The sequence below is a fragment of the Podarcis pityusensis genome (assembly GCF_964106645.2).
Source record: "Podarcis pityusensis genome assembly, chromosome: 10".
Lineage (NCBI taxonomy): Eukaryota > Metazoa > Chordata > Lepidosauria > Squamata > Lacertidae > Podarcis > Podarcis pityusensis.
In genome coordinates this window covers 57,350,845-57,377,911 of record NC_138035.1, presented here as the reverse complement: position 1 = coordinate 57,377,911, position 27,067 = coordinate 57,350,845, and the positions used below count along the sequence as shown (strand labels likewise).

Sequence of the window (27,067 nt, the reverse complement as noted above, 5' to 3'; positions counted from 1 at the left end):
TTTCCTTGACATCTGATGGGATGGCATTCCACAGGGCGGGCACCACTACTGAGAAGGCCCTTTGTCTGGTTCCCTGTAACTTCACTTCTTGCCCTGAGGGAACGGCCAGAAGGACCTCGGAGCTGGATCTCAGTGTCCGGGCTGAACGATGGGGGTGGAGACGCTCCTTCAGGTAAAGAAGAACAACATCATTTTGACTCCTAGCACTACAGTTTCTCACACGTTGCCTTCTAGCAGAGGAAGTGAGGCAGAACCTCTTCCCCCATAATATTTACCTTAATCTCCTGGAGTGCTTTGGTCACCTACACTTTGGGGTTTAGGTATTTAGGGGAGTTGGTGTCCGGCATGAAGGAATGCAGTCGCCTCCTAAGTACAAAATTAAGAGTCCACCATCTGCTCCATTACCTTGTACAAATATTGACACTGGACTTCGATTATTTGCTAAATGGGAGTGTTTCAATATATCACTCAATAGCCAATCAGTATGAGCAGCAAAAAATATAAACAACTGACAGAGATTTAGCGTTAAGGTCTGCAGAGAACCAGGCGTGACAGAGACTGGGATTCATCCCTGCTGGATTACCGGCTTTTAATCAGCTTTTTTTGTTTTTTGGGGTGGTCAGGGCTGAATGTTTTGGCAAGGAGAGTATGCGCAATCCTCTTTTTTGAATTGCTTTCAAAATGTATAGCAGCAGCACTTTAAATACTTATATGGTTCCTTTTGCTTTCTTTGCAATCACGTTCTGCAGAGTCCCACATCTCAGGAGGTGTTTAGCACTTCACCTCAGAATAAAGCATGTAGTTCTAGTGTATGGCTAGAGAGTCTGCACATTCAGTTTTCAGATATATTTCCCCCCGTTTGCTGCCTCTTCTATCTAGCTTTAAAAACACTGAAAAATCTATGAGGGAAAAAGACACATAAGGGGCATTTTGTTATCTTGCTTTCAGACCAAAATTGAACAATTGAAGGTTTTTAACAAGTTTAATAGCAGCCAGCTAGTTTCACACTGCTGTAAGTATGACACTGGCTCAGTGCTTCTATTACCTTAGTCATAGTTAAGTGTAAACTATGGTTTGTTGCATTGCCTGTGTTTTAAAGAAACATAGTTTGCTGAACCAAGTCTTGCCTCAGAAAAGCATGGATAGAGAAACACAAGCAACCCTGCTGTGTGACAGCGGAACAGACTTCCACGAGAGGTGGTGGACTCTCCTTCCTTGGAGGTTTAAAAGCAGAGGTTGGACGGCCATCTGTCCATAGCTGTCAACGTTTTCCTTTTTTTAAGGGAAATTCCCTTATTTTGAATAGGATTCGGGATCTCTTCCAACCTTACAATTGTGTGATACTGTGTTTCTGTGGTTTCCTCAGCGCTAATGCAATGCTAAACCATGGCTTTTTAAAAAGCCTGGCAAACTTTTCCTTCAGATGAGTTTAGAGCCTTTCTTGTCCTGTGAGCCCTTCTGAGAGCTGTTTATTCAAGCAGTCTTGCTTTTCCTCTGTTATCAGATGTGCAAGGAGCCTGCCCCTTCCTTCAGTTACCCTTTCCCTCCCCAACCCTCTGCTGGGGTAGCAAGTCCCAGAAATGCTGCCTTTTCCTTCCTCCCATGCTGAGGCCTAGGTTGCTGTGGACAATCTTGCCCACAGCCTAGCAGACCTCTTTGTTTCCCCCCTGTTACTTCTTCTCCATCCTTGCTCTCGTCAGGCTTCAGGGAATCGACTTCCTCCCCCCCCCCCCCTTTGGCAGTAGATAAGCAGAACAAAGGAAAGGAGTCTTTTTACCAGTTAGAAACTTTAATGATCACAGCAAGAGAACAAAGAATCCATTTTCTAGGAATGGTGGTGCTCCCAATTAAGGGTTTCACCCACTTCCTCCCTAGTCACTCACGTCACTAGTCACTACTGCGTCTTGTACCCTGAGCTCGTAACCACTGTGCTTTCTGTTCAGCTCTTCTTGACCTTGGGCTGAGCGGATGAATGCTTTCCAGAGACAGTGAATCTGTTAACCCTCTATCTCCCAGTGTTACTTCTCCTAGCTGTCCCCCTTCCAGTATTTCCCAGCTTCTGCCTTCTGAACTATGCCCCTCTGCAAACCACTGTTCCAAATCTATACTGTCCTCCTGCTCCTGGGGAGATTCAGTATCCTGATCAGGAGCAGAGGGAGGGGGAGGTTCCTACCATTTCTCCTCAGTGCAGACCTTCTCAGCACGATCCCTGACATCCCCTCCCTAAATGTGCTGCAGGGCACACCTTTATCCAGGTTGAGCACTCTTCCTTCTCCTCCCCCAGGGCTGCCTTGCCTGGCTTCTTCTGGTTTTTTGACTCCTGCCAGCAGCTGTCTATCAGGCTGACAGCTTGGGCAGGGAGCTGATGGTGCCAGCTGCTCCTGACACTCTTTTGCTGTTTAATCACGTTGGCTCCCAGACTCATTTCTTCTAATAAAGATAGCCCTGTGCTTAACTGTTGCTCACAATAGCAATGCACTTGAATACAGAAATTTCGATGATCAGGATCTCCTGAGAGTTGCAGGAGCCACAGGAAGGCCTGGGATGTGTCTGGAGGGGTGGGGTGGGCTTCCCGTGGAATATCGGAGGAAACTGAGTGAAGACAGCTTGTCCGTGAGCCCTCTAGCAGCTTTTCCACAGGTGGGGCTATACTGAGAGGCTATGCTCTAGAGCAGCGTTTCCCAAACTTGGACTACAACTCCCATCATCCCTAGCTAGCAGGACCAGTGGTTAGGGATGATGGGATTTGTAGTCCAAAAACATCTGGAGACCCGGGTTTGGCCAACCCTGCTCTACAGCATTAATGGCATACCTGTGGCTTTCCAGATGTGGATGTGGTTAGACTTCAGCTCCCATTATCTCTGATCATTGGCAATGCCGGCTGATGGGAACTGGAGTCCAAGAACCAACTGACGAGCTGTAGGTTCCTCACCCAAACCCCAGAGCCATGCTACCTTCCATGTACTAGGTTCATCGTACCCACTAGGTTCTTCCAATATCTTATTGACAATTGAGGTGACATAAGAAGTACAGTTGTTAGACGGTTTATGTGGCAAAGTTCCTAGTTCACCAGGAACGTGCTTCCTAGAAGGTCATATTTGACTTCCAAATGCACCAGTAGGTTTCTTTGCTCAAGAGAATTCCACATGGCATTCTCAAAATGCTGCATCAAGGCAACGTTTTATGCTTGATCAGCCTAATGGAGGAGTATCTGCTTGTTCCTGTCAATGCTGCATATTCCTACTCTTACAGAAAGGGTGAGCAATTCGTGACACAACTTCCTTACTTATTGACCATTGGACTACAGGTTTCTTTGCTTTGCTTTTAAGCTGTGGCAGTCCCCCCTCCGCAGGGCTCTCCCCCTCTAACCTTGAGGATTATTTGCCAAGATGCCAAATAATGGGAGGATAGCACGACACTATCTTGACATCCATGTATTTCTATATCTAGGGGCCCTGTTGCATGCATGGGACCATGGTTTCCTCACCATCACCTGCAAGCTCTCACTTTGCTCAGGAAAACTCAACTTTCCTCTCATTCACTTTCTGTTCGAACCATCTGAAATGAAGTTTCACTTGTATTTGATTGTGTGGGAATAAACTGATAAACACATGGCATTTATTATCTTTGAAATGGTAATGTGGAGAAGGAATGAAGTCTGCACTGAAAACACACACATGCACAACCCAAAAAGAATAGTGCCACATTCAGGAGAAACCTGAGAAAATTAACACACTCCGCAGAACATTTGGGGCTTTAAAAAAACCAACAATTTAGCAGTATTGTGAATCTTCACACCCCATGTACTGGCAAACAATAAGGGGGATCATTTAGTTTCATCCTGATTTCCCTGAAGTCAACAACTACATTTCCATTTGCTTGACCTAAGTCCACCCTTTTGCTTTGATCATATCTGTCATGAAGAGGATTTATTTTTAAAGACCTAACGACATTCATTCCATTTCTAAAATAGTTTGTCTTCCCAGCTGAGGAAACGCCCTTTTATTGGCATGCAAACGGGAAAAGCTGAGTTTCATCACTCCGGGATTTTGATAAGGGTAGCCGAAAAGAAGTGTGCCCTGAGGAATTCATTTCCCATTATTTGGGATGCTGTTCCCGGATTTAATCAGAGTTTTAAAAGAGCAGCTTCCAGAGTGATCTTTGGGCCGCCTCTCATCACGCTTCGTTGGGTTGTAACTATGATCTGAGCAGCAGAAGCCATCGGTTACAAAGGCAGGAACTTTTCTTGGCTCTCATCTTCTCCTTTTGAGTTCCCTTTGCAAATTGAGTGTTCTGCTGGGGGTCATGAGACGCTTCCGAGGGTCCAGGCCGATGTCTGGATTGCTTGTTTCTCAGACGAAAACTGGTAGCCAGTAGGAAATGCTGCACTTTCTCGTAACATTTATTGTCGTTTATATGTATATATTTGTACACTGTGTGGATGTGTTCTACACAAGCTAGCGGTAAATAAATTTTCATATAAATGGAATAAAATAAAAGATTAACAGTTTCAGAATAACAAAGTGTTTTGTAGAGACAAAAAGTAATACAATGATTCCTAGAAATAACAATAATAGCTGTTATAATTGTTTGATTTATATACCGCTTGCATGACAAAATGGCATCTGAGCGGTTTACAAGTATAAATTTAGTTATAAAATCCATACATAAACCCCTGTAATGTGAGAGTGGCTGATCTATTATTGACATTCTCCCAGGCACCAACCAATCTTCTTTCTCTCTTTCTTGAGCCAGAATCTCCCACCTACAATCTCACCTGTTGTTTCTGGGAAGTGTGTTTTGACTGCTTGTTGCAAACATTGTGTCGATTCCTTGCTTGCTGTAGATCAGTGTTTTGCAACTTTGTGTTTTCAGCTGTTTTTGGACTACAATTCCCATCATCCCTGACCACTGGTCCTGCTAGCTAGGGATGATGGGAGTTGTAGTTCAAAAATAGCTGGAGACCCAAGTTAGGGAAACACTGCTGTAGAGGCACAAAATACAGTGGTACCTCGGGTTACATACGCTTCAGGTTACAGACTCCGCTAACCCAGAAATAGTGCTTCAGGTTAAGAACTTTGCTTCAGGATGAGAACAGAAATCGTGCTCTGGTGGCGCGGCAGCAGCAGGAGGCCCATTAGCTAAAGTGGTGCTTCAGGTTAAGAACAGTTTCAGGTTAAGAATGGACCTCCGGAACGAATTAAGTACTTAACCCGAGGTACCACTGTAATGCATTGTACATATTCCATTTTATCTTCTCCTCTCCCCCCTGTCTTTTTAACAGTACTTAAAAGCTATCTGCGTTAAAAGCTATTCAGAAACTTTCTGAAAACCTGTTGTAAGGCAGAAAGCCATTTACACACACACACACACACACACACACACACACACACACACAGTGTTGCTTCAGCTGTGAAACATTTAATGGCATTCAGAAAAAAAGGAAATGTTGGAATTAAACCAATATATTGAGTGCAGAAGAAGTGGCTGAACGGTAGCATTTTCTATTTCCACGCCCGGCATTCCTTGCACCATTACCTGAAACATGATGGCAGAGTCGATCCGTACGACACACTGTATGCATGTTCATTATTTATTAGAGCGGTGAAAGGGAATAAATTAATAACAGCGGAAGATGCATCCTGACAAATGATTAATTGGTTTTCTAGCAACGTTGCAACTTTGACAGAAGAGAGAAAATAGGAAACAAAGGGAAAGACCCATAAAATGCTTTTTTTAGAACAACAACAACATTTCCCAAGAGCAACGTTTTCCCCACTTCTTTACTGTAAATAACCTGCACATTCTCTCTCAGGGTTGGGGAAACTGCCCAAAGGCACATTTTCTTATAGGCGACTTTCTGAAAGCCATAAGGCAGTGATGGGGCAGAGCAACAGGTGAGACTTACCTTTGTAAAGTCACATGTTTCCTATATAGAGCCACCTCTCTTTTAAAAAAAATATATTTGGTTTTTCAAATTAAAATTTTACAGAGATATATCAAACATAAATCATAAAGACAAGATTCCAAGGAATCTCTTGGACTTCCATCCTCCCCTTTGTGGGTCCTATTATTAATGTCCTCCTGCATCTTTTATGATGATACAAATCTTTTGCATCTTCATTGTGTCCAGAATTCACCCTTAACCTACAAGTGATATTCTAATCCTACTAACGATTTTAACCGTTTACAATGGTTATCAATTTTCCCCTTCCTTATTAAAATTTTGGTCTTCCTGATTTCTGATTCTTCCGGTCATTTAAGCCCTTTCAGCGTAGTCCATCAACTTCATCTGCCATTCTTCTCTGGCAGGAACTTTATCATCTTTCCATCTCTGGGCCAATAACATCTGTGCAGCTGTGGTTGCATACATAGTCTTTTCTGCTCCCTTGGGATTTCGGCATCCAGCCACCTCATCCAGGGGTCAGCAAACTTTTTCAACAGGGGGCTGGTCCTCTGTCCCTCAGATCTTGTGGGGGGCCAGATTATATTTTTTGGGGGGAAATGAATGAATTCCTATGCTCCACAAATAACCCAGAGATGCATTTTAAATAAAAGGACACATTCTACTCATGTAAAAACACGCTGATTCCTGGACTGTCCACGAGCCGGATTTAGAAGGCAATTGGGCTGGATCCGTCCCCGGGGCCTTAAGTTTGCCTACCCATGTCATAAACCTATACAGCCAAAAGAGTAGCATTATCACTGTTCAATGATGCATTGACTCGAGGAGGGCACAGAACATGACCTTTGATGGATGCAATCTGAGGATAGGGGTTGTGGCCTGGGAAGAATCCCAAGGGGACCCAAGTAGGGCACATTTGGCGTCTGTTCCTGAGGTTCCTCACCTCATTCTACCCCCTCTGCAACCATTTCTCAGAAACTTGAGTTCCATGAACCAGGTCTGCCACTGGCCAAAGTAGCCGCCTATTCTGTGAAATACCTCAGACCATTTTAGCAAGCTGTACTCTTGTTCGGTGATGAGCTGCAGTGCAGTTGGAGGTGGAGCAGTGTGGAGGCTTAATGGAAGGATGGGCCCAAAGCCGCTGCTGCCATAGCGACTGTGAATGGCTGTGCCACTTGCAAAGTGTGTTTCCTTGACCCAAACTGTTCAAAGGGGGCATGTGTGACTGGGTAAATCAGTCATAGGCCTGCAGCCTGAATACGAGAGATTCCTTGTTGTTGTTGGTCCCTGGTCGTTCTGACGCCAATAACAAATTTGTATGTGTTTGAATTTCAGTAACAAATGAGAAAGCAATGCTTCTCTCCCTCTGTCGTGCGCAAACATCTCCTATTAATAAGCCCTAAGACAAGAAATGCTTGATTCATGCCCATCTTCCAATTAAAGCTTGCCGACTGAAATCTCCTGGCGCTATGACTGAACCGGAAGGTGCCAGGAATTATTTCTTCTATATCCACCCTATAAGTCGATGTGGTTACCAAACCACAAAGGTTGCATTTTTAAACACCTTTTTTAAACAACTGATATAGCTGTGGATCATCACTCACTTTAACTATTTGCTTACTGGGTGACCTTAAATAAGACCCACTGCCTATGATAGCGACCAAATAGCTTTCTGTAGGTTTCCTGAAAGGACACATGGGAAACCCTTCGAACGCTCAGATGGTCTGTATATATGCCAAACTGTGGTTGCTACCAATAATATTCCTCCTAGTGTGTCATTCGTCACGTCAGTGCGATTTGTGGGGTAGTGGCTAGAGTAGCAAGGCTTTTTTTTTTTTTTGCAGAAATAACAGTATGGTAAACCAGCTTTGATTTACTACATGGTAAATAACTGCCTTGTAACTTGATCCTAAAAATATTACTTGGAATTGAACAGCCACTGATTATGTAACCTGCTATGATAGCACCAGCTGCCTGTTCTGAATTCCTCTTACCCTGAATTCTTGAAAACTACCCTCAGGGCAAAAACTACCCTCTATGAGCAGCTTTTGTCTAATTGTTTATTATCACAGCAGTTGGCTTGCATCCATCCCATTGATTAAGTGGGCTTGGAACATCTCGCTTTGCACGGGTCTGGGAGGTAGGTTAACTATGCCAAAACAACCGTTATATGCGCTTGGTTAAGAAGCCAAAATTATTCTAGGATTTTTAGAGCACAAAAATTGTGTTTTAAAACAAGAAGTCATTTCTCCCTACTAGACTAGTTACAATTTAACTCCTGTTTTATGTTTTGCAGTATTTTGGAAGTTTGCTTGTTATATTCTGCATTGAACTGGCCTGCGGTGTTTGGACCTACGAGCAGGAAATTGCGGTGAGTGGGTAATGTACAGCGTTCAAATATTTTGATTGGAAAAAAATACAGCCGTACCTTGGTTTTCAAACAGCTTAGTTCTCGAAAGTTTTGGCTCTCGAACGTTGCAAACCCAGAAGTGAGTGTTCTGGTTTGTGAACTATTTTTGGAAGCCGAACGTCCGACGGGGCTTCCGCGGCTTCCAATTGGCTGCAGGAGCTTTCTGCAGCCAATCAGAAGCTGCACTTTGGTTTCCAAACGTTTTGGAAGTCGAACGGACTTCCAGAATGAATTCCATTTGAGAACCAACTACAATCCCTTCTCTCTAATTTGTGCTGCCATTCTAAGCACGTTTATTTGGAAACAAAGCCTATGGAAATCAATTGAATGTTTGACATGCAATCCTGTACCGTTCTACTCAGAAGTAAGTCCTGTTGAGTTAAATGGAGCTTACTTTCAGGTAAGTGGGTGTCCAATGGCAGCCTTGGGATTCTCTTGCTTAGTGTTAGTGACGTGCGAATCTTAAACCCACCAACTAGGCTGTAAGTCCAGTATATCTCACCGGAATTCTCAGTAAATGTGTCCAGGATTGTATTTTTTATCTATTTTGAAGCATTCTAATTTGTATTATTGTGTAAAGTGGAATGTCAGAAAACACTTCTGCCATGTCCTTGATGAACAACCATAGATACCCCACATATGGAGACAGGTGGCAGAATTTTTAAAATTTATTACGCTGTGCATGTTTAGAGGCGTTTTTCATTACTATTTTGGGTGTTCTACAGGAAGGAATCCTAGCAGTGAAAACAGGATGTGGGGGCCAAGTATGAGCTCAGATTAATCCTTGAATAGCAGTTTTAACAGCAGGTGCTTTTGTATGTGTAAGATCAGCTGTCCTTTCGGAAATGCAGTTGATTCTAAAACGTGCTTAATATGAACATAATCGGGGGTTTTTTGAAACCTAGCTCTCTATGTCTTGCATTATACCGAGGCAAATTTTCATTGAGAAAAAATTAGCCTCACCAAAGGATTATAGGGATGGCGACCCATGCAATCAGAATTTGCAGTGAGAATGGACAAATTAACTCGCCACGTAAAAGCGACTCTCAGCACAACCCCCTTGCAAGTCTACTCACTGAGCTTAATAAGACTTAAGGGACGCGGGTGGTGCTAAACCACTGAGCCTCTTGGGCTCGCTGATTGGAAGGTCGGTGGTTCGAATCCCCGTGATGGGGTGAGCTCCTATTGCTCTGTCCTAGCTCCTGCCAACCTAGCAGTTCAAAAGCAAGCCAGTGCAAGTAGATAAATAGGTACCACTGCAGTGGGAAGGTAAATGGCATTTCAGTGCGCTCTGGCTTCCGTCACGGTGTTCTGTTGTGGCAGAAGTGGTTTAGTCATGCTGGCCACATGACCCGGAAAGCTGTCTGTGGACAAATGCTGGCTCCCTCAGCCTGAAAGCGAGATAAGCGCTGCAACCCCATAGTTGCCTTTGACTGGACTTAACCCTCCAGGGGTCATTTACCTTTTTTTTTACCTTAATAACACTTACCCTCAAGTAAGTGTGTACAGGATTGCAGTCTCAGATTCTACCCATATTAAAGGCTTCCCTTTGATCACATGTTGCCCACATAAGCAGTAAAGTGCAAACACAGAATCACCTGATAGTTACAAATTATTTCATATTAATCCCGAAAATTAGTTTTGGATGTGCAGGCACTGTCGTGTGAGGATGTTTTGCTTTTATTTGTATTTCTTTGAGTTGGGGAAATGGCACCCATTTGTAACATATTTTCAAAAAATGGGGAAACTATTTCTGTGTGTGTGTGTGTGTGTGTGTGTGTGTGTGTGGAGAGAGGGAGAGATTGCATTCTTCATTTCCTTTTGAGGAGGTTGCATATTGAAATTCTGTGTTACATGACCAGGCACTAGTCCCTGATTCAGATAAATGTAGCTGTTCTTTTGAAACCCATTGAAATTGATTCAACTGAATCAATTTTTTAGTCGCTTTGAGGTGGGAACTGGAACTACCGTCACTACAGCATTGGCTACCAGCACATCATCAGAAACTACTACTGATAGACAACCATTTTTATTACAGACCTGTGACGTACAACGTGCCTTTCGGAGCATTAACATTAGGAAGGCAGCTGGACCGGATGGAAACATGGGACGGGCTATTAGGGACTGCGCTGCAGAATTAGCTGGTGTGTTTACGGACATTTTTAACCTATCCCTGTTGCAGGGTTCTGTCCCTACCTGCCTGAAGACATCGATTATAGTGCCAGTCCCCAAGCAGTCAGTGGTGGTATCTCTCAATGACTATAGACCAATAGCCCTAACATCTGTCGTTATGAAATGTTTTGAGAGATTGGTGCTAGATCATATTAAGGCTGGTCTTCCATCCACTCTAGACCCGTTCCAGTTTGCATACAGAAGAAATAGATCTACTGATGATGCTATTTCCATCGCTGTCCATACTGTACTGAGTCATCTAGAACGACAGGGAACCTACGCAAGGCTGTTGTTTGTGGACTACAGTTCTGCCTTCAATACAATTCTGCCAGACAGGTTATTTCTTAAAATGACCAATTTGGGTATACATCAGAAGATCTGTCTGTGGGTAAGGAATTTTCTGACTGATAGGCCGCAGACAGTGAGAATGGGCCCTTACTATTCTTCTACTCTAGTATTAAGCACAGGAGCCCCTCAGGGATGTGTGCTAAGTCCCTTTCTCTATTCCCTGTACACATTTGATTGCACCCCACTGTATAAGTCCAACACAATCATCAAATTTGCGGATGATACAACAGTGGTGGGGCTCATTAGTGAGAACGATGAGACTGCTTATAGGAAAGAAGTACAGGGGTTAATTCAATGGTGTAAAGAAAACAATCTTATGCTTAACACCAAAAAAACCAAAGAACTCATAATTGACTTTAGGAGAAAGAAAAGTGTATTTTTACCATTGCACATAAATGGCGAGGAGGTGGAGAGGGTTGGTAGTTTTAAATACCTGGGCATTTACATCTCTGAGGACCTCTCATGGACTGCAAATATTAATATGGTTGTGAGGAAGGTGCAGGGGAGGTTGTATTTCCTGAGAATGCTCAGGGGACTGAATCTATCTCAGCACCTACTTCTGTCCTATTATCACAGTACCATCGAGAGTGTCTTAACCTATAGTATATTATCGTGGTATGGGAGCAGCTCTGAAACGGATAAAAAAGCTTTACAGAGAATAATTAAAATTGCCCAGAATGTTATTGGGCTCCAACTACCAACCCTGGATGAGATCTTCACGTCTCGCACTTTGAAGAAGTCACACAATATCCTGAGAGATCCCACCCATCCTGCTCACAACTTCTTTGAACTGTTGCCTTCGGGCAGAAGATATAGGACAATGAAAACACGAACCACACGCCTTCTGAATAGTTTCTATCCAAGAGCTCTGATTGCACTAAATAATGATCTCAGGGCCAGTTGCAAGAAATAGCAAGCAGGGAGTAGGAAGGAATGAGACAGGTTTTTAGGTTATGTTATGCCTTTAATAGGTTATGTTACATTCTGGAGTATGATATGTTTTTATAGATTATGTCTGAATAGGATGAGAGTGTTGGAGATACGTGCAAATGTGTATGTGAACCCGGTCTTTGGGTGGGTGTTTGATTTTCGTTGTTGTGTATACTGTGTATATACGGACAATGACAATAAATTTATCTTCCATCTTCCATCTTCCAAATAAATGAAACAGGTCAGTCTTGACTTGTTTGAAAGCTTTGTTGCTTTCAACAAGGTACGCACAGCAGTTCCGTACAGGTTTGCTCCCCATTGGGTGTATTCATTGGATTGTTAGGATTGCTGTCTTAGTCACAGCTGGATCGGGGCCACAATATATTCCATCCATTAAATGCCATGTGCTGGAAAAAGTCTAGCGACTGTTTTCTAAAGTTGCTCATGGTCTGTGGAAAACTCGCATCATTTCTAAAACAGCAATTATTCATATGAGCTTTTGCCTTGAGGTGGCATCCTTTTCAAGCTAGAGGTGTTGTTCTTGCATGGGGAAATAGTTTAATCACCAAGGAGAAAAGAAGCTGGCATGTTATTCGGCTAACTGTTAAATTCTCCCATCTTATATTCCGTCTGGTACATATTTATGAAGAGAGTGACAAGTTTTTTCACACAGCTGCCAAAATATAACCGTGGCAGTGGCCTTTTCAACAGCAGCAAGTGTATTAGAAATTACAACACTGTGGCGTTGGCTGTTTTCTTTTTCTTTTTAAATAAAAAGAGAGAGTTCATTTGGTATTTGTACAGCACTGGGACCAAAGGAATTTCTGGCAGATCTCGCGTCTGAAAATGCATGCTAACAGTTTTCATCAGAATTCATTCCCTTGCTGTACAGATTTCCAGCGAGAGGCGACTATTCCAAATACAACTGCAGTTTCTAAAAATAAAAAAAAATAGATTACTTTGTTGAAATGTCAGAATAAAAATGGAAATATAACTGCATGCTTCCTTCATCCGCTGAGTGTTTTCCCCCTTCCTCTGGGATTGTGAGGAAGGAAGAGTTTTTGGGAGCTCAGGAATAATGCTTCTTGACAGGCGCTGCCTGAGGGTTGGACTTGAAGGAGACGTCATACCAGTGTAAGGCACTGGGGGACGATTCCTCCACTGTGCCCCAGTCTCTCGGCAGGCCCCCCATGTGGAAGATGCTGCTTTTTCTACGTACCTTTGTCACTGCTTGCATGTTTAGAGAGGGCAGGTGAACAGGCAGCAACAGTGCAGAGGAAAAGACACAAGAAACATTGGGTCAGTGGTGGCCCACCCTGCGTGGCTGTAGGTCTTGGTGGGCAAGGCTGACCCCTGCTGGGGGCTGTACACATGGGTCTGTCGGTTTTCCTTTATCTTAAAGTGGTCAATAATGCTACTCACGAACCAGGTTGGTTTCAGAGGTGTATGTTTGCAGTTTGACCTACTTAGTTGCATACCTGTGGTCTCTCGACTTTTTGCCTAATTAAAAGGGGAGTTACTTTCTGCACCGGGTGTAGGAAGGGATATGGATGTTAGAATTCCTGCTCCATGATTGCAATCATGGGATTGTTGTCTTTCACATGACGGTGTATGTTTTGACTCCACAAAGTGGGAAGTGACAGAGACAGGATGTTTGTGTTACTGTGTCCCATGAAGTGGGACTATGGTCCTTTGTTCTTTTTCTCTTTGCTGTCTGATGCTAGTGAGAGAGGGAGCCATGTTGCAGTGCTCCGTGTGTGTTTATATGTAAATAAAGTAGATTAGCCAAAATGCTGAGTTGCTGAGTTCCTTTACGCAAGCTGCAGAGACTCTGCAGATCCCTAAGTGTGCCGATGTATGTTGGCACTGGTCACTGTGATGTTCTGGCTGAAGAAAGCTTTTGAAGTTCCCGAACGAACGACCAGGAGGGAGAGAACATGCCAGTCGGGCATGTGTCTCTACCAGGCTCCTACTCGAGTGTAGGATGAGCTCCTGACAATGATAGGATAATTGGTTAATTCAAACTGTATTTAGTTTGATCAAATGTCTTGTAAGCTGCTGCTGAGGATGAGTGATGGCTTGCAGCGTTTGGCTGTTACGTTTTCGAAAATAAGACTAAGAAAAGATATTGCAGACAGCTTTTTATTTTTACACTCCATTCGCTGCGCACACTCTGTGTTGATGAAGAAGTTCAACAGGGTCATGTTGTCTGCTGTATGAGGGACTGTGGCGAAGATCACTGGAATTAAGTTCCTCATCCTCTCTTCTGGCATCCACACTCCTGTGATGCAGCTATATCTAGAATAGGAATTAGGACCCTCTGAGAATAGGAGCAAGGACCCTCTGGTCCTCCAGATGTTGTTAGGCTCCAACCCCCATCAGCCTCAGCTGGCATGGCCAGTGATAATAGTACAACAAGAGGGCCACAATCTCTGATCTTGTGTGTGTGTTTGTGTGCTGGTCCCGGGGGCTGGTCCTGGGGGCTAACCGAGAGGCGAGGTCCAAGTCCAGTCTGAGGTCAAGGGAGGCTGTCCGTCAAAGGCGAGGTGGGTCCAAGACAGGTGAGGTCAGGAACTCTGGCAGAAGAGCAGGACAGGGTGCAGGCAGGAACAGGCTACCAACAATGTTGCTCCCGCAACCTGGGGTTGACTGGCTTTTATCTGCCCTGAGGCATAGGGCGGCCCCGGTCCACAGGTGACTCGCCTCTCCTGGCCTGGAGGCGAGCACTCCTCCTGCGGGAACTTAGTTCCCTCCGCCTCTCTGCCCTGAGCCTCTGCAGCTCCGGAGAGGCTGAAGGGTTACCAGACCCAGAGGCAACCTCCTCTTCCCCTGACAGGGCTGAGAGTGGAGCACCTGCAGGCAATGGGTCCTCCATCACCTCAGGAGCCAGACTCAGCTGGTGCCTGCACCTGAGGATCCAGCACAGGTGAGGACCCTTCAGGCTCAGGCCCCAGCCCCGGCTCAGCTGGTTCTGGAGGTGGGGACTCCTGTGCAGGCTGGGATTCCTCAGGTTCAGCCTCTGAGTCCGAATCCCAGGCCATCACAGTTTGTTTATTACAAAGGGCCCTGGAAATTAGTTGTGTGAGTCTGCTACATAACAACTATGAAGGATTTGATATTTAATTTGTCTTTACCTGTACACTCTATCCTTCCTGCAAGGAGTTTATCCTATTTTATCCTCTGTTCTCAGCACAAAGACTCTGCTTCTGATTTGGCAGAGAACTGTTCGCTAGACCTGTTCGCTCAACCTGCCATGTTCAGTGAATGAATGTATTGGTGGTCAAATCACCTGGCTTCCCAGTGCCACATGTTGCTCCTGGTTACCGACAGGTAAGGGAGCGAGGCAGCCAGGAGCTTGGTGTGGTCATAGCAGAAGCAGCATTGGATTAGCTCTGCCTCCACCTTGTTGAGATCCCCGCTGCCTTGCACCCCTCACCCCGTAACCAGGAGCAAGGCATGTTGTTGGGAAGCCAGCTAAGCGATGCCGCCCTGCCCTTGCCATTGCGGTAGCCTCTGCTGCATAACTTGCTGTGCAAATTTCTCTGCTGCTTATATCATTCTTGCTGGGCAAGAACGTGACATCTAAGAAAGAAAGAAACTAAGTTCAGCATTCTTTAACAGCGAACTCTTAAATTTATCCAAATTTCCAGCTTTGATCGGGGAATAATATTTATTTCCCAGTGTTTCCCAAGCAATAGCTTTCCTCTAGTTTCCAACACAAGTTTTCACTTTTAGGTCACCAGTGAGTTCCCTGCTTTTGTCTTTGGGCTACCCCTAAACCATGAATTGCTTTGAATCCTATCAATTCACAAAAATATTCCTTCTCACCTTCACTCCATTTACATCATAATCAGTTTAAAACCGAGAGCAGAAGCTTTCAGATTTTTCTTCCAGCACATGTGTGAAGAGGACTAGGGAAGACGTGAAGTTTGCTCTGGCTTGTTCTCGTAAGCAGCAAGCCATGCCTTCCCATTACGTGTGAACTCAACAAATCTCTTTCGTTTTTAGGGCAGGAATGTCTAGCCAGTGGCCTTTCATATGTTGCTGAACTACACCTCCCATCAGCTCCAACCAGCATGACCAAGGAAGAGGGGAGTTGTAGTTCAGGGTCACAGTTAGATGCTGTGAGAGATGTATAACCTGGAACAAGTGTCCTTTCACTCACTATCGTTGCTATTCATAACAATACTAAGAGAAACTCATTTCTTTCAGTACCAATTATGCAGCTCGGAGTATCTCTCAGGAGTTACGGCTCATGAAGACTAAGCAACAGAAAGGGCAAAGAACAATCTGAACTGTGCCCCATTTTGGTTTCAACTTCGCATAAAACTATGAAAGCGCCCGAAGCAGTGTCAGAGGTCCAGTCAGTGCTGGTGCTTGTACATCCTTGAGGGGGGAAAAGTCATTGCTGCATTTAAAGTCTCACTTGACACTTTTTTGGCATGTATCTGCCGTGAGAACATTTGCATCGAGGATCTGATTTCTGTTATGATAGTTCTCACAACCAGAAGTGTGTCTGGTGTGTCTAATGTCTTCCATAAGACTGAGAAACCACAAACTGGTGCTTAGCTTCCTCGAAGCAAGGTTTTAGGCCTGGAAGCTATTAGAAAAATGACAATAAAGATGATTTTAAAATCCAGACTGCTTGCTGAGAGCGTGCTTGATTAGGAATTGACACAATCGTGCACATTGATTCCTCAACCTCCTTATACACCCCTAAGAATTAAACCATTTTCTCAGAAATATTATAGACACCTGCTTTTGTCTTGATGCACATTTATACAAGATGTAGGGAAATGATTTTGTTCTGGAAGGTACATCTGGAGACCTTGGGATGCAGAGAAATGTACATTTTCTCATTCATGATTTGAATGACAGTTGAACACAAGAACGTCGGCCTACAAATGTGACAATCTCTCTCTCTTATTTAATCACAACATTTGTGCCATTGGTGCTCGAGATTTCAAGATTTGGATGTCTTGTAGACGCCCCGACAATTTTTGTGATCTCCATTAAGATAGAGATCTCTCTTAAGATAGAGATTTTAATTCTAAGCACTCTTATTCCAAGTTCCTGTTTGTTAATATTGACAAAGACTGGAAGGGAGTTGAGCTGGCCAATTAGCTCCATCGGCAGCTGTGACAAAAAGTAATAATTCAGGTAATACAACCACCTGCGCGTCCTGCATTTTAACGGTAGTTTCCATAGTTGTCATTTGATGTTTGGCTCTATGTCATGGCATGACATTTCATTTTCAGGCTATAATTAATATTTATTAGAAGTGTGACAATGTCCAATTTCACCCATTTTGTAGAGTAACTTGTGGCGGAATGAATAAACATCCCGTGTATGTTTCTTTTCACCAATCCACAGATATCATGAGGTGGGGGAACATTAGAAGGGCATGTTACAAAAAATCTGAAAATGTAAAGGGTGATATTGCTTGCCCTCCTCTTTTTTTGGGGGGAGGGAAGTCAATTCTGAGCCTGTCATACGAGTTGTCCTCTCATTTACAAATTTCTGTCCACAACCACAAAGACACCATACTGGTACAAAAGTCACAGTTGGTCCTTGTCAACATGAATGGCTGGAAATTTATTAATACTAGTTCTCACCTGATGTTGTTGTTGTTGTTTAGTCGTTTAGTCGTGTCCGACTCTTCGTGACCCCATGGACCAGAGCACGCCAGGCACTCCTGTCTTCTCTCACCTGATACGTTGAAACAAATCATAACCTCACCTGGTTATGGTCCTTCTTAATTTCTCTTTTGCCGCCTTGCATTTTGCGATAGTGTTTGTAATGCAGCAGCTTACCATTTGCATTTTGCTTTTGTGGTTTTTATACTTTTAAACCACAGAGCCTAGGACTTGCCGATCAGAAGGTTGGCGGTTCGAATCCCCGCGACGGGGTGAGCTCCTGTTGCTCGGTCCCAGCTCCTGCCAACCTAGCAGTTCAAAAGCACGTCAAAGTGCAAGTAGATAAATAGGTACTGCTCCGGCGGGAAGGTAAACAGCGTTTCTGTGTGCTGCTCTGGTTCGCCAGAAGCAGCTTAGTCATGCTGGCCACATGACCCGGAAGCTGTATGCTGGCTCCCTCGGCCAATAAAGCGAGATGAGCGCCGCAACCCCAGAGTCGGTCACGACTGGACCTAATGGTCAGGGGTCCCTTTACCTTTTACCTGGAAGACACTTTGTTTTCACCTTTGTTTGATGGAGATAAGTGAAAAGTATATCATTAAACTAACTTAACTAAACCCAGGGTAGGGGAAAATACCAAGTCGGAAGGTGCAATGATGATTTGCTATAAGCTTTGAAAAAGCTTTCTTTACCTAAGCTAGCAGTGACTTCCTCTTGACTGAAGGGACGCGGGTGGCACTGTGGTCTAAACCACTGAGCCTCTTGGGTTTGTCGATCAAAAGGTTGCGGTTCGAATCCCCACGACGGGGTGAGCTCCCATTGCTCGGTCCCAGCTCCTGCCAACCTAGCAGTTCAAAAGCACACCAGTGCAAGTAGATAAATAGGTACCGCTGAGGTGGGAAGGTGAATGGCGTTTCCATGCGCTCTGGTTTCCGTCACGGTGTCCCGTTGCACCAGAAGCGGTTTAGTCATGCTGGTCACATGACCCGGAAAGCTGTCTGTGGACAAACGCCAGCTCCCTCAACCTGAAAGCGAGATGAGCGCCGTAACCCCCATAGTCTCCTTTGACTGGACTTAACTATCCAGTAGTCCTTTACTGAAAGGCTGAATGCTTATTGTGCTAAAAGAAAGGGAAACAGCTGATATTACCTTGAATCAGATTTAAATAGAACCAAGTTCAGCTGGTATCATTTTAAATTGCGTTTAAGAATGGATTCCATAGTATTGTCATTCACACTCCAGCATGTACCAGTCTGGAAGCGTTATTTCAGGATGGAGGCCCCCGTCTTGAGTCACACCATCTGTTTTCATGAGAGGATTTAGTGCTTTTTTTACACGATAAACCTCCTGCTCTATAATAGTTGCTTAGTTTTACGAGGAGCCATTATCACTAGTTTGCTTTTGCAAAATGCTTTCCCGTTAGCTCGCTACCTAATAAGGACAGGCAGGGCAAGGATGCCAAGTGATAAAACCCATAAAAACCTGAAGATACCTGCAGATTATCGCACACTAAAGTGGGAGGGATATCACTTGAGGAGCTGCAACAGAAATTTCTCTGCCTGGGCACCCCCTTAACATTCAGCCAACTAGGGAAAAAGCTGTAATAGTTTTGTTGTTAATGTGAATGTAGGAATGCAGAATTACAGAATTGAGATCAGAATTATGGTGTTTCAGTGGGCGTTTATTTTGATGCAGAATTGCTCTCTCAGAGAACAGTGAAGTTGACAGAAACAGAATCATGCTGAATCTTGTTACTCAAGCACTGACTGGGGTCATGAGAAAACAAGCTGTACACATCTAAAAATAGTCTTTATTTTTTGTGGGTGGAGGGGAGAATTGTAAAGGAAATATTTCCTCACACCTATCAAGCACGCACTGCTGGGCAAGTATTGCTGCTGCTGTTTATTTTACCAGCGAAAATAAACTATGGGTGGTATTCAACTGTGGTTCTATTTAGCCCCACCGAAGCTAATGAACGTGACTAACTTAGCTTCATTTATTTCAATGGGTCTATTCTGAGTAGGACTTAGTTGAATACCACCCATGTGTTTTTTCCTATCGATTCTCTTCACATTTTGTGGATCATTTTATTAGAGTGTTTTTCAGTCAGGTCTTTTACTGGATAAATATTCATTGTAATTGATTCCCTATCATCCTGGCCAATTTCATGTGCAGGTGTTGTGGCGGTGGTTGTTACTTTGCACAATTCTAAACAAGAATGTATTGCTTTCCTTCAATGAAATATCAAATATAGTCAATATAACCGTTTTTGAGAGGAAAGAGCAAACCTGATGAGGTTTTTCCTCCTCAGCCTTCAGAAAAGAGAGCCATGAAAATCCTCACTGTGAAAAACGATGAACAACAAGCTTGAACTTGTATTCAGAAGCATACTGCAGAGCTTAGACGTTGTGCTAGTAGTCTTATCCTGTATGAATTTCTCTCATCCCTTTTTTAAGCCATCCAAGATGGCGGCCATCACCACCTCCTAGGGGAGAAAATTGCATAGCTGAATGAAGTACTTTATTTTGTCCGTCCTGAGTCTTCCAACACATGGATTTATGTTTTTGTGTTTTGTCTCCCTGCCTTCAGGTCCCTGTGCAGTGGTCAGATATGGTCACTTTGAAAGCCAGAATGACCAACTATGGCTTGCCTAGATATCAGTGGCTTACTCATGCTTGGAATTTCTTTCAGAGAGAGGTAAGTGGTCGAGCTGATACTAAAATAATACAGAACTATGACAGAACAAAAATACTCATAAACCGCAGATAAAACATTAAAAAATACAAAACCAAGCTGATCCATTTCCCCATAAATCTGAAATAAAGATACAAAAAAAAAAAAAAAAAAAAACCAGCAAGAAAAAACCCCAAACAACATCCCAGCCCCCTTTAAGAAAAAAGTAAACCACATAGTTTGTGTTTGGTTTTAATGAATTAGTATAGAAAAGGGACGTGAGAGCTGGACCATAAAGAAGGCTGATCGCTGAAGAATTGATGCTTTTGAATTATGGTGCTGGAGGAGACTCTTGAGAATCCCATGGACTACAAGAAGATCAAACCTATCCATTCTTAAGGAAATCAGCTCTGAGTGCTCACTGGAAGGACAGATCCTGAAGCTGAGACTCCAATACTTTGGCCACCTCATGAGAAGAGAAGACTCCCTGGAAAAGACCCTGATGTTTGGAAGGATGGAGGGCACAAGGAGAAGGGGACAACAGAGGACGAGATGGTCGGACAGTGTTCTCGAAGCTACCAGCATGAGTTTGACCAAACTGCGGGAGGCGGTGGAAGACAGGAGTGCCTGGCGTGCTCTGGTCCATGGGGTCACGAAGAGTCGGACACGACTAAACGACTAAACAACAACAATAGAAAAGGGAACAATAGCTCACTCTCTTGCCCGCTTATGATGAACAATAACCCTAAAGACATGCTTTTATTTGTTGGAAAGAGCAGCCGGATTAAGGGAGCAAGTGCAACTCCCTCCCCCCGGCTGCAGGTTTTAATGAAATGATGGGGTCTCCAAAGTATTTGTAGAGCTGTCGTGCACGGTAACCAGAGCAGAAGGCGGAGGATCAGGCAGATTGCCGTCCCGCCATGGAGCTAGCAAAGCAATTGAGCCCCTTGCTGTCACATAATGGAAACTGCCTTGGCATCCTTCAGTTTCCAGCTCAGGGTTGTCCCCACACTAGAAAACCCCACACAGGAATCCTGCCAGCAACACTTCTGCTCACCCCCACATTTGGTGGGCAGAAGGGGTGAATTCTACAGCAGCCCACAGGGAACATGATTGACATGTCAGTCCATTGAATCCAGCACCACCCAGTTAAAAGGGGGCTTGAATTGCTGTGCCACTAAGTTGTGCTAAGGACAGGCAGTAGAAATAGTACTGGGCTGGATGAATCTCAGGCCTGACCTAGAACTCAGCTACACAGCTGCAAATAAAACATTTTAAGTGTTTTGTAATGTGCAATGTACAAATGCAGCACTAGATGGCAACAGTGAGCTATGGCAATTTCAATGTATTTTTTTAAAACTTCCCCCCCCCCAAAAAGCGTTTTTTTAATATGTGTGTAGATTCCACCCTAGGGTGGGGGAGTTTAATGTTCATAAGTTAAAGCGAGAAGCTTTCCCACAAAATGAAAGCAAAGAGCTTGTCAGAGATTGCTAATACTGACTCTAGAGGTTTTTGAATGTGAAACTTGAATGTCTAAAGTTGGGTTTGAGGTGCGAGTACTGTGTTTTGGATTGTTGATATATTAAAACGGCCAGTTTTTGTTTGTGTTTAATTTATTGCAACAAACCTATGGTGAGAACAGCCCTGGTTTTGTATATTTTTGGATCCTTGCTGAGGGGAAACACAGCACTGTTTGTTTGGTTTTTTAAAAAAAGAATGAGCTATTCTATAGCGAAAGCATGGAAGTGCACAAGGTAAAAGCCATTAATTCCAGATATATGTTCAGGCACAGGAAAAGAACACTTTAAATGCTTGTCATTCTCTTGCCCTGGTTGAAATCTGAAATCTATCACTGTTGCACAGATTTCCTGTTTATTTAAGCGTTTCCTGGCCACATTTGATGTCTGTATTTGTTTTAGAAAGCACTCAATAGACAGAACGTAGAATTAACAAGTTTAAAGTTGCACTCCTCTAAAGCTATACAAGCGTTAGGAGAAATAGCAGCTTTTTATGAAGACAGAATGAAAGAATTCTGGTTTGCTTAACCTGAAAAAATAACTTCCTTTCTTGCACTCGGGTGACTGGATTTAAAAATGGAGTCACTAACTTCTTCCTCCAGAAATCTCAGTTTCTGAAATAGCTGTGGGGAGTACTTGTGGGGAACTGCTGCCATGATAAGTAATTGAGACTCCCTCTCCTGATGCTTTGCTCTAACTTAGGGCTGCCATTCATCCAGAATTTCCGGGACGTATCTGGAATATGGCAGTTGGAGACAGTGTCTGGGGGGAAATTGCTGAAACGTCCTGGAAAATCTGGATGTATGGCAACCCATGTCAGAATTTCCTTAAAAATACAGTGGTACCTTAGGTTACAGACGCTTCAGGTTACAGACTCCGTTAACCCAGAAATAGTACCTTGGGTTAAGAACTTTACCTCAGGATGAGAACAGAAATTGCCTGGTGGCGGCAGCGGGAGGCCCCATTAGCTAAAGTGGTGCTTCAGGTTAAGAACAGTTTCACGTTAAGAACGGACCTCCAGAATGAATTAAGTTCTTAACCCAAGGTACCACTGTAGCTCAGAATCTTTTTCTTCTTCTTCTCCTTCTTCCTCTTCTTCTTCTTCGTTGCAAAAAATGCTCCACAACTTTTGCATCCGGATTTTCACTTTTTGAAACATGGCAACCCTACTTTAACTGGGGAAAACCTCTGTCTATCTATTTACAGAGACTTAAGTGAAAATGTGCCAAAGTGTTTTACCCAAATGCTCATTCAGAAATTAACCTGATCCTGCTTTCCAGTGAGCAAAATGACATCACAATAAATCGCATTTAAGTCATACTTAAGCCACTGAAATAAATGGACTCGAGTTAGCTATGCCACAGATTTAAATGGGTTTACGCTGTGTGTGACTTTGGTTGCAATTCCACCGCTTGCTACAAGATCTAGATTGGGCAGACATAGCCCTCCACTCACTTCCATGGCCTCAGCCGGCCTCTTACTGGCCTCTTATTGTTCACTGGTGGCATCCCTGAAATAGGGTGTTGGGGGGGGGGATGAGCCAGCCCAGGATCCACTGCATTGGGTCCAGTCCAGACCCAATTGATGCTCCATCCCAAAGCTGGCTCAGGAAGAATGCACCATCTTCCTCCAACACAACAGCTTCCACTGCTGCTACTGTGAGGGCCCAGGCTGTGAGCACAAGTGGTCATTGCGTTGTGATGGCACCAGGGAGTTAGTATAGCTCTGCCAGTGGGATACAGCTGCTTTATTGCTTGCACGGATGAATGGACGGAGATCTTTTTACACTTCCTCCCCTGGTTGAGTCCAGGGGAGTCCTGGTTGACTCTCGTTGGCTGTGATTATTTGCTTGGCTGGTAAGACAAAGACACTGCTTTTCTTGGCTCGATAGCAAAACGATGGGCACTTGGCATTTGTGTGTGTGTGTGTGTGTGTGTGTGTGTGTCTATATATATATATATATATATATATATATATATATACACATACACCCCGCCCACCCCGGCCCAGACCGGGCTCAGGGCAACTAACATCAAATATAAAAACATTTGATTAAAATACAACTTAAAAACAGGATTAAAATACAGGTTAAAATGCAGCCTCGTTTCAGTGGAAGCCCAGATCAAAAACTGGGGGGAAGGAAACGTCAAATCTTCACCAAGGCCAACTATCCAGACTGGTCCTACATGGGCCAGAAAAAAGCCAGGGAAGTCCCCAAATAGAGGTTCCATCACAGAAGGAAAAGGAAAGGGGGGGGGGTCATTTTGAAATGTTTCTGGAAACTGAACAATTTGTTACAGTAATTTGATGAACACGTCTCAGCTCTTTGAAAATTTTTGTGTTTAGGGTTTTCACAGCGCCCCTTTAATATATCCCACTCTCCTCCTCCAAACACTTCTAGCTATAAACACATTCTCCTGCCAAACACATTTTTTGGTGGTTTTTTTTTTTTTTTTTTGCAGGGTTAGAGCAGTATGTGTGCAATCCTTAACACACACACACACACACACACACACACACAGAGAGAGAGAGAGAGAGCAGAAGAGAGGATGTTGTTTCAGAGGCCCAGCAATGCAATATCTATTAGTCCACTGCTATGCAGAGCAAAAATGTAAATGAGAGCCATTCGAAATAATGGAGCATGCTTTTGCACAGAAACATAGGTCAAAACCAGGCTGTCTTTATCCTCAGAATAAATAGAAATAAATCAGACATTTTATAACAGTAATGCTCAGAAACATGGTTGTGTATTTCACTCGCCAATGCAGACTGGAACATTGTCGTATTTCAGAGTGAGACTCCCCCCGTGACGCTGCTTAATTGGAATTCATAGGTTATATCCAATGCTAGTCCTACTCTGAGTAAACCCACTAAAGTTATTGGACATGAGTAACTTAAGTGCATTAATTTTAAAAGGTTGACTCTAACTTAGTTAAATGCAACCCCAGTTATTAGATTTATCTGTCTTCATAGGAACTTGCTTCAGAAGGTTCCTTCAGAAATTATTGCTCCATAGGTATCTATTTGCATTATTTATCTTGCATTGCCATTCATTATCAGTTAGGATCTGAAGATTTCAGATCCCCTGTCCCCGTTCTCCCAGTTTTCCACTGGACTTCATTTCTGCTTATTGAGGAGACATGATAGTTATTTCTTGCCACGCAGGAGCCTTTTGGTGTCAGTTTGAACTAATATTCTCCACTCTTTTCTTCTCTCTCTGTGCATGTGTGTGAGAGACATACATCTGCAAGTTGCACCTGACAAAATGAACTCTGGCCCACAAAATCTCACGCCACAATCAAACTGTTAGTCTTTAAGGAGACATCACAGTTTTGTTTCAGTTGACAAGTGCAGCTGTTCCATTGAAATTTGTTGCTGTGCACTTTGAAGCCCGTTTCTGTTTCATGAGGACTAGAAACCTGTTTTAAAAAGAAGAAAGCGGATTCTTAAGGTGCATAATGCCCTTCTGCCTGATTCAAATGCCGCGGAAATGACAGCCTATGAATAGAATTTCCTGCTGTAGTCCTTTCTTTAAAATTAGCCAGAACCCCAGCAGCACTCTCTTGCCAGATATACTTTGGAAATAGGGATACATATTAAATGTATCCCTGGCCAGGGGCAATCTTTTAGGAGGCTTAATTAGAAAAGCTGTCTTCCTATTAAGGGACTATAACTGATTTGGTGTGTTTCCCGTTTTGACAGTGGCGTAGCGTGGGGGGTGCAGGGGGGGCCGGCCGCACCGGGCGCAACATCTGGGGGTTAGGGTTAGGGGGCGCAAATCCACGGGTTAGGGAGCGCAAATTACTTGCCTTGCCCCGGGTGCTGACAACCCACGCTACGCCACTGCGTTTTGAACATTCTGCTAACTATTTTTGACCGCTTACAGATCAGCTATTGAATGCGTTAGAGCGGAGCGCATTCTCTGCCCTAATGAGGGCCTATCTTTTTATTTTACCGAAAGCAGATAATTTTAGTTTGGAAAGGATTATTATTTATGCAGAATTCTCTGACTTCCTGATACCAACTTGTTAAAAAGAGCTATGCATCACAAGACACAGGAATGAACTTGAGGTTAAGGGGAATGTGTTTAATGACTACAAATCACACAATTTAGTGTAGGGGTGGGGGGTGGGATCTCACTTGAGCTTTCCTGGAGTTTATGGCCCATTTCTAGAGTCAGTGATTTATGAATTTCAGCCAAGGTAGAAGACTGACAAGCAGAAGGAAGTAGCCAATTTGGCACACCAGAATATTTATTTATTTGTTTATTTACATATAAAACACATACATATACATTTACACAATACGCATACATAACGTACTACCTTATTTTCATAACTTAAAACATAAATACATTACTCTATATAATACCTACCTATACTGTACATATCAACATACCTACACACCTACCCTACACGGACACCCACCAAGTGACTTGACTTCCAGCCACTCTTGTTACGCTACTTTATTTTTCCAACTAGCTTAAACGCATTTCATTATTTCTTTAATCTCTTCTTCTATCTTGACTTTACTCTCCTTTCATTCTAATCATTTTCTGGATTCACTCTGGATTTCTGTCAGAAATTCTACTTTTTCCACATAAAGGCACACCAGAATATTTAGTTGAAGGGTGCATTCAAAGTCATACTTGCAAAGCCATGCAGGGTGGAAGGGGACCTCGAATTCTTCTTAATTCCCATGGAGCATCACACCTGTTCCACCTTCCTTTTGCAGTTTAAATGCTGTGGAGTTGTGTACTTCACGGACTGGCTGGAAATGACGGAGATGGACTGGCCTCCGGACTCTTGTTGCGTCAGAGAATTCCCAGGATGCTCCAAACAGGCGCACCATGAGGATCTCAGTGACCTTTACCAGGAGGTAAGGACGTCCACAACATGTTTGTTTCTAAGCTTTGGAAGGTGGGTGCTGCTGTTATGGCAGTAGCTTCCCATGGAGGTCATTCAAACATCAGGAAGAGCTTTTGGATGGTAAAAGTGGTTCAACAGTAAACCAGTCTCCCTCAGGAGGTGGTGAACTCTCCTTCCTTTTTTAAAAAAAATATATAATTTTTATTAAATTTTCTGTTTTACAATTTGGAATACTCATTTAAACATCCTTAAAATATCAATGGCTTCCCTTCTTCTCTTTCAATGGTTCATTTTGCATATCATAAATCCCTGCATATTTTACATAAACTAAACCATTCAGCATTCCATTATTACATCCATCAAAGCTTATTCACACTGTTGAATTTATCTTAATGCTGCCAACGTTTTCAAGTGTACATAATTTCCCCCATATATTCATTAAACATTTTCCAATCTTCTTTAAACGTATGTTCTTCTTGTTAATAAATTATTATTATTATTATTATTATTATTATTATTATTATTATTATTATGCCATTGGTTCTGCTCTTCTAATTTGCCTCCTTGCACAGGTTTCGTTTCCCTAACTTTAAAAACCCCAAACTCCA

The 27,067-nt window shown here is 43.4% G+C and overlaps 1 protein-coding gene across 3 annotated transcripts in view; it reads left to right on the top strand.

The window, feature by feature from the left end:
- Window positions 1-27,067, top strand: part of TSPAN12 (tetraspanin 12) — an 85,127-nt gene that overhangs the window by 51,960 nt on the left and 6,100 nt on the right. For all 3 annotated transcript variants that reach the window (XM_081023837.1, XM_081023836.1, XM_081023838.1), the window contains 3 exons: window positions 8,202-8,276; window positions 19,991-20,098; window positions 26,326-26,469. In XM_081023837.1, the coding sequence (XP_080879963.1) occupies window positions 8,202-8,276; window positions 19,991-20,098; window positions 26,326-26,469 (327 nt within the window). The remainder of the gene's footprint in view (window positions 1-8,201; window positions 8,277-19,990; window positions 20,099-26,325; window positions 26,470-27,067) is intronic.